Source organism: Haemaphysalis longicornis, unplaced genomic scaffold (assembly GCF_048455015.1).
Source record: "Haemaphysalis longicornis isolate Haplotype H1 unplaced genomic scaffold, Haemaphysalis longicornis Haplotype H1 scaffold_1, whole genome shotgun sequence".
NCBI classification, from domain to species: Eukaryota; Metazoa; Arthropoda; class Arachnida; order Ixodida; family Ixodidae; genus Haemaphysalis; species Haemaphysalis longicornis.
Window position 1 is genome coordinate 414,288,090 of NW_027526203.1, and position 8,038 is coordinate 414,296,127.

Sequence of the window (8,038 nt, forward strand, 5' to 3'; positions counted from 1 at the left end):
AAACCTTCTATGTGGGCATTCATGTCTCCAACTAAGTTGCCGCTGTGCCTCATCACCGCTGCCGGATGTTACTCCGCGCGGCACAAATAGAGCGTCATTGGGAATACTTTGAACATTGCATTAGCCGTTTTTGTGATTTTTTTACTTAATATACCGAAAAACAACTGCAGCGACGACAAACAAGCTACGTCAGAAAAGGCAGACGATATCACGCATTCATAACAACGTCCTTTCAAAACACGCGCACCCGTTGGCACCCGGGTCCGCCGCTTAGGCGGAGTGATACCGTACATGAGCTATTGCCGCATTTAACTTGTTCCCGAGTATAGTTGCCCCGGTGTAAGAAAAGAAGTGCGAGCACAGTTTCACCGTGTCCTGCGAGTAACGGACGACGAGTCTCCGAGGGCGTACGGAGGGGAACTTGAGAATCAGAAATAAATAAACTGCGAGTATTGCAGTTCACCTGAAACATTCTGTCCTGAATGATTACCACCTTCCGGTCAAAACACCGGCAAGACGTCCCTCTAGGAACCCATCATTACAAGGCTACACAAAACACTATATCTGGAGACGAAAAGCCGATTTGTCCGCGCACGCTATACGGGGAACATGCAGCTTCGCTATCATACATCAAAGCTGAGCTTAACTTTACACTCCGATTTTGATTGCATGTGGAGCGTGTTCGGCTACCTTTATCGATAAACAATTAAAACGAGCAAGAAGCCCCCCAAGCAAGTGGCGCAAAGAATGGACCTTGTGAGATGCGAAATGTTAGGCTCGTAATGCCCGTAACTCGTTCGTTGCTCCGCTGTGCAGCGGTGTTGAAATACGCAACAACGTACGTGTTGAACTTGCGGTTTAACGCGCCAAAGCTACACCTGTGCTATGAGGCGTGCCGTAGTGGAGGGTTTAGGATGAATTTTGATAGCCTGGTAACGTCCACCGAAAGCTCGACAGACGGGATTTTTCGCCTTTCGCCTCCGTCAGAAAAGCAGCCACCGCAGCCGGTATTGAACCAGAGTCCTTGGGTTCAGCAGCACAACGCCCTAACCATTGCGCCACCACAGCGGGTGCAACCAAAAATACAGCGTGTTGTGTTCAGGCCCGGACGCGGGGAGCGCGATCCTATATTTCTTGGTATTCCCCCTGCATGTTTATGGCGGCGTAAAAAAACTCGCGGCCGAAAAATGCTCAAGCTACGCTTCCGACCTACCTTCCTCTTTTACAGAAAAGCTGCATACCTCTACCCCGAACGGTTTCATCGCCGTGGGCAAAAACGCCAAAGCGCCACGGCCTAAGACGCTGAGCGCACTGCAGGCTAATCAGGCATACAGCATAGAGCTCAGAATTCGTTTAAGGAAACTACAAAACAAGCATCGAAATTGCATAATGGGTGATACGGGGCCTGTGAATAATGGCACTCCCCCCCCTCCCTCCCCCCATGTGTTTCGGGTGAAGATTATGTTCTCAGGCTATCTTTGACGGCTAGGCAAGGCTAGCGTCACTAAATAGAGCAGTTCTTGCCCAAAACGCCGAGCGCATGCGTCGTATAGGCAGGACCCAGCATTTGCCGTATCTTTGGGCATTTCAGCTGCTGAAATGCGGCCACACGCGTTATCTTTGATTCGCATTCTGAACGACGTCAGTCGCGCGCAGCCGCAGAGCAGGGATGAGAAGCTAAGCCTTCCAGAGTTCACCAACTAAGGGCCCTATTCTCCACTGCACAAATTGCCGGCAATTCTGGCAATTTGCCGGAAGTCTTTTCTGATTGGCTTTCAATTTTGGTCACGTGCTTCCAGTTGACAAAGAGGTTGTGTGTGCTATCGTCATTTTGACGTTTCATGCCGTTTACGGACACCAGTTCTAAAGTTTGCCTTATTTCTCGTTACTAAAGCGCATAATTCTTGGCCGGCAATGAAAAACCAGACTAATGCAGCGGACATGACAACGTAAGCCTGTCTTTGCTATTCAACAATACTGCTTGTAATACACACCCCCTCTGTGATTGGCTGAGAAGGCGTGACGAAATTTAAAAAGTTGGCAGGAACGATTACGTCATGCATTGGCAACTTCAGCCTGCGTAAAAGTGACGTAATGCTACGTAACAGCTTGAAAATGGCGGCTGTTTCTGTCGCAAAATACAAGCAAAATAGGGCAAAAAATTGCCATAGCTTACGGCGCCGCGAAATGTGCTGCAATTTGCAGCAGGCGCAGTTTCGCATGCGCGCTGTTTAAAGCATGTTTCATACCGTAACAAATTATAGTTTCAACTGCTTCCAAGTCAGCGATCATGGAGCATACAAATAACGTGCAGCATTTTGCTTTTATGTTTGGCAATGAAATAAAAATTATTTGTTTGGCGTAACCGCAACATAAGAGGGCAGTACAAGCCTCTCCATGACAAAGAGAACCCAATGCATGGCATTTGTCCATACTCGTCCTAGTAAGCTGTTGGGTCACATGATCGAACTCAAGAGAAAAATAACAAAGAAAAGTGACTATTTGGTTCATTACAGCGCTGATTGAAGTCGAGCTTGACGAATGAGTGAATCGGCGACATCGGTGCGCTCCGCGGTTATCAGGCGTAGCGCTTCGCTGCTCTTATGTGTCATAGAAGCGATGGTCGCGGCCGTCTTTTTCTGTGATCACGCCATAAACTTGTAACATAGCAGCAGACGATGGCGTGGCGGCGGTGGCGGCAGGGAAGGTGATAGCGCAACAAGCCATATGCACACTGTAGTCAAATTGAAGTCGAAAGGTACAAGTTTTCCATCATTCGATTACTGGCTGAACCACTACAGCGCGAAATTCCCTTCAAAGTTGTCCTATTCAAAAATCGTAGCTCGGTTCGGTTAAGGCGTTTGCGACTGCTATAGCACTGCTTGTATACTGATTCGTGCCACATAACGTTGGCTGCGCGATGTGAATTGAGCAGCGCACAGCAGTGCTTGCATCATGCCGAGCGCCCGAAGTTGATTTTAACGCACCTAACCAATGTCTATTTTCAGAAAGTCGAGAAATGGCAGTGACGTAGCGGCAAAATACAGGCGCTGTTAAGAATGGGAACCCCGAGTTGACAGGATACCGCAGCGCACTATGTGGCGCTCATTTTTGGCACGCGGTCTAAGGACACCTTTAGATATAATCGACACAAAGCTTTATTTGCGGCTAATAGCGTGTGTACACAGAGCTTTGCACTGACTAAACGTTCTGAGTAATTGGGCTAAAATAGTGCAAAGCACTACATGAACGGTACCACACCTTAGCGGAACACTGCATAAAGTCAACAAAGCTTGCGCAAGCCGTAGCAAGTAAATTCGTTCAGCAACTAGACTGGACATGATACGTCTGATGCATAAAAACTTGCCCAACAAGGAAGGAGATTAAGATAACACTTGTGAAATATGGAACCTGCTCAAGTAGATGAATGAAGCAATCGGCATTCTCTGCCAAGCCTACTGTGTTCAAAGTCTCAAAACCAGCCCACATCCGTGTCACGGACACTGCCTGCAGGGGAGGTTACTGTGGCGACACTCTGTAACCTTGTAGTGCCTCCACTGAACCCAGTGGGAACCGTACCGCTGCGGTCTAGCTCATCCCACGATCTTGTGTATCCGAAGACCCGTGGATTCTCGTTCAGCACAAACACGCTGTTCGCGGTGCCAGCTAGCTCCCCATCGGATCGGCGTTTCTTGCAGCAGCAGCAGCACTTGCCACACTTTCGACACCAGCAGCAGCAACATATTGGGGCGAGCAGCACGAATGCGCCAATACCTACCCCGGTCAGTCCTTTCATTCCCAACGGACCTCTCTTCGTTTCCGGTAGCCGGGTAACTGGGGTCTGTGGCGTTACAGTGGTCGCGTCTCCTCGGTTTTCGTCCATGGTTGCAGGATCGGCGTACTCGGAGTAGACGACCATTTCGCAGATGGACAGGGAGCCGAACTCCTCCAGGTGCACGCTGAGGTAGCGGCCACCCTCCCTGGATACGCACGGCAAGTAGATGGGACGGCCAGAAGCGGTCTCTTTGTTGAACGCAGTGCACACGGGGTTCCCGAAACCACTGGACGAGTTGCCCACGCGCACAGTTAATCTCCCCGGATTGGGGTCTGTCGGAGCGGGCAACTGGATCTTCACGACGCCGATGGGAAACGAGTCATGCAGATCCACGACGAACCAGGGAGACAGCTGACGAATGGTAGCGCTGCAAGTAGTCGGGTTCCCGTCCAAAGCCAGCTTGGCGTCGCCGCGCGGCTGGGACGTTGACTGTGACACGGCCTCCGGATCGGCGATGTCGGCGAGGCAGTAGGGCAGGCTGGGGGGCGCCCAGCTGCCGTTTTTGAGGCACACGCGTTGACTGGAGCCCAACAGGTGGAAGCCCTCTCTGCAGGCATACGTGACCGCCGCACCCACCCTGAACTCCTGGTCGGTCTCCAGAAGCACGCTGTTTCTGGGGAGGCCGGGTACCGGGCAGCACGCCAGCTGCTGGCTCAGTAACGAGAGCAGCAAGAGAGGCATGGCGCCCATTCTGGTCTCTTGTCAGTCGGCCAAAAGAAAATACACCGCGCTTGTAGGCCGCCCCTTCAGTTTCCTTCCGCAACAGAACGGTTGTGGTGGTGCAGACGTGGTCTTCCTAAGGCTGCGCACTTCCCACGATGGGAAAGTGCGCATTTTCTGGTAAGAGCAACGTCGAGATAAGAACTGGGGCTCTCGACGGTATTGCAGCGACCTAGAACTAATCTAATTCACTGTAACGGCATCGTCATGGTGCCCTCACAAATGTGTTTTCGATAAAATGAAGTTAAAATGGCTTGTTTAGGGGCTAGTTGGCATAGTCTAGAATTCAATATCAACGTGCGGTGCATATTTGGACGAGGGACAGGGGCAGCGGAAAAGATAAAACCAATTGCGCACTAAAGACAATTTGCGCCCCATCGTTTGGTTTTGTCTTTTCCACTGTCCCTGTCCCTCGTACAAATATGCAGCGCATGTTAATATCGAATTGTTTTCGATAGGCGTAAATGTATTTTTGGGAGGACTTATGCTCTATTGACAATGCATGCCCTAAATCGGTTTCGGTACTCTGTGCACATGTAGTACAGCCTTCCAAATTTTTAATAATATAGCGGGAGCGACGACCGATCGGCATGTCAGCGCCTTATCACGGTGTTCAGCAGCGAAATAGGCGAGAGTACGCGCACGCGCATAGGGATATCTGCTGTATGAGTGTCGTTTTACTACGCTGTTTCTTTGAGAGTGGTACACCCCCTGCCACTACATCTGAATGACTTTGTTCACGAGAACCCGTGGTTATTTGAAGCACATGCACATGTCATGCGCGTTTGATTTTTCTTTCGGATCACTTGCCCCGCAAAGCATGCGGAATGCCACTGAAAAGACAAATAAAAGTAAAACAGGACCGGTTTTATGCCCAAAATGGCCTTAGGACGCTGCGTGATATAATGCGATAAATAACAAATATGATAAAAATAAAAAACTTGTGCCCCACGCTGCTTAGCTACCTTTGGCGGTAGCGAAACGGTCTTGCAAGATAAAAAACACAGGGGATGTGTAGCCCTGAGGAGAACAGCGGAGCAGACGACGCTCCACGCAACAGATAGTGCTATGCGCGTGCGCGTACTCTCGCCTATTTTGCCGGTGAACACCGTGATAAGGCGCTGACATGTCGATCCGTCGTAGCTCCCTCTATATTATTAAAAACGTGGGAGGGTGTATACAATCGTTTTAATAGCGCTACAGCCACGTCACGGCCACGTTAAAAAGTCCAACTGAGAGGCTATACGCTCTTCCGAATCCCAGAGATAAAAACCGCTCACTTCAACGTATCTAAAGATAACTGCTAAATTCGCTTGTTAATTCATAGGGTTAAGCCCTTGTTGACAGTTGGGCTACTGAGTCACAGATCGCTTCGATCAGTGCCCTATATCTTTATCCGTGAAAAAAAAAAAACAGACGAACGTTCAGCTTTGCCGCGCAATGATCAGGGGCGCAGCCGGGGGAGGCACCGGGCCCGTGCCTCACTTTTCCTACCCCCAAATTTTTTATGCCAGGTTGGCGTGAGGTTTAGGTCGCCTGCGAAACAGCCTGAAGTCGCCTGCAGGCGCGGAACCTGCAGTTTTAAAAACATGCTGGTTCATGCAAAGCTGAAAACAAAGGCGATGCCAAGGTCTGATCCCTGCGGCCGCTCCAGATGCTGTACAAATGCTGTCATAAGTCATTTGAACAGGCATTTGTAAATATCGCAAAATATCTGTCTTACTCGCTTTATGACAGCTATTACCGGTATACAGAAAGCCTTTTCTATTAAGCAGGGCTCCTTTAAACGCACTGCAATGCAGCCAGGCAGTTACCGGAAGAAAAAATTCACGTAAATTACGAGACCTTGTTCAAATTACTTTTGACGGTACCTGTAATGTAAACATATACAGCCGGTCGACGCGCGGCCCGCCGCCCGGCTCCGAATAGCCCCTGCTGCATTTAGTGCCGAATGCGCCGAGCTGCGCCGGGAACCCGCCGCGAGCCGATCGAGGCGGTCGTGCTGTTTCGCTGTCAGCACAGCACAGCCGCGAAACGGCGGTACAGCAGGAAAAGCCCCATATGGACACACATGTGATCTGGATTTAAGTGTTATATTTTGTAGTTTTTTTTTACTACGGTACAAGGTGTAATAAATAACATGACAGAGCATGCCAGTGTATTTTGTTCAATCAACTACCAATCCGTGATATAATTTAGTTGCCTACGAACACCGTCTTTCCCTGACTCCTGCAGTTCAATAAAATCTGCTGCATGAAAAGCATTGCTTTGTGCCAATATTGTATTGCCCCCACATCAAAAAAACTCTACAACTCTCTTTATTGCGGAGCTTTGTCTTTTTTGGCACTATTCCATTGATTACTTGGTTAGAATCAGCATTCTGTATTTGCTTAACCGCAAATGTACTGAAACGATGTCTGTTCGACTAAACGGCTAGAAATGTAATAAAAATTAAGAAACGTGCAACAAGCTCAACACTCAACAGCAGTTCAGTAAGGTGCTCCGCTGAATGTAGGTACTTTACGACGTTACAAGCACAGAAAAATAGCAAAAAGGCGATTACTTAAGGACGAAGACACACGTTTGCTTGCTTCACTGCCATATTATACGAATGTGCCGCAAATGTGCCGCAGTTGTGTGCAATTTGAAGGTTATCGTGGGAGCGCAACTTGTCCAGATGAAGCAGACGATACACCAGCTTTAGCAGATCTTCCCTGCAAGGGGAGAGTGCGAAATCTTGATTTTCATGGTTCCTAAACGAACCGCTAGGCCCCTGGCACGCTTGGCCGGTCGATGCTCGCGCGATAACCTTGAATCGTGCTCGACTGTACTGCATAGCTGACAAAAAAAAAATTTGTCCCTTTTCTAAAGCAAAATATAAAACACGCGAATCTTTATAGTAAGCGCCCAATGTTGTCCTCCACTTCCGCCTGACGAACATCGGGATCCGCACGCCGCTCACGAGCCCGCTCACGATTACGTCCACGAAAGCGTGCCCGCATAACCGCCTGCTCTTCGGCCGAACTACAGTGTAGCCGAACGAATCACCCGCGGCCTACCCATAGACCGGGGAACTGGAATTAAATTTATTATTATTATTATTATTATTATTATTATTATTATTATTATTATTATTATTATTATTATTATTATTATTATTATTATTATTATTATTATTATTATTATTATTATTACTGTCCCAGCAGTCATTGGTAGAAGCCAGCTTGATGCGGTCTACTGTGACATGAGCAAGGCCTTTGATGTAGTCAACCACTCGTTATTGCTTGCCAAGCTCATTCTGTTAGATGTTCACGCTTCCTTAGTGGGTCTTATACGTTGCTATCTCCAGGAGCGATATTGCTATGTAAGTGTTAATGATCAAACATCATTTAGGTACAAAGCAACCAGTGGTGTACCCCAGGGCTCCGTTCTGGGCCCCCTTCTTTTTTCCATTTTCATAAACGATGTTGCTTCTGCCATTAA

At 48.6% G+C, this 8,038-nt stretch overlaps 1 protein-coding gene across 1 annotated transcript; it reads right to left on the reverse strand.

Annotated features, from left to right (window-relative positions):
* Nucleotides 1–3,140: 3,140 nt before the first annotated feature.
* On the reverse strand, nucleotides 3,141–4,888 carry LOC144155551 (uncharacterized). The gene has a single exon (XM_077687068.1). The coding sequence runs from the start codon at nucleotides 4,523–4,525 to the stop codon at nucleotides 3,473–3,475; it is 1,053 nt and encodes a 350-aa protein (XP_077543194.1). The 5' UTR covers nucleotides 4,526–4,888; the 3' UTR covers nucleotides 3,141–3,472.
* Between the last annotated feature and the right edge of the window lie 3,150 nt (nucleotides 4,889–8,038).

Bases quoted from the DNA above. Each gene is read 5' to 3' on its own strand.
- LOC144155551 (XM_077687068.1), bottom strand. From the start codon at position 4,525: ATGGGCGCCATGCCTCTCTTGCTGCTCTCGTTACTGAGCCAGCAGCTG.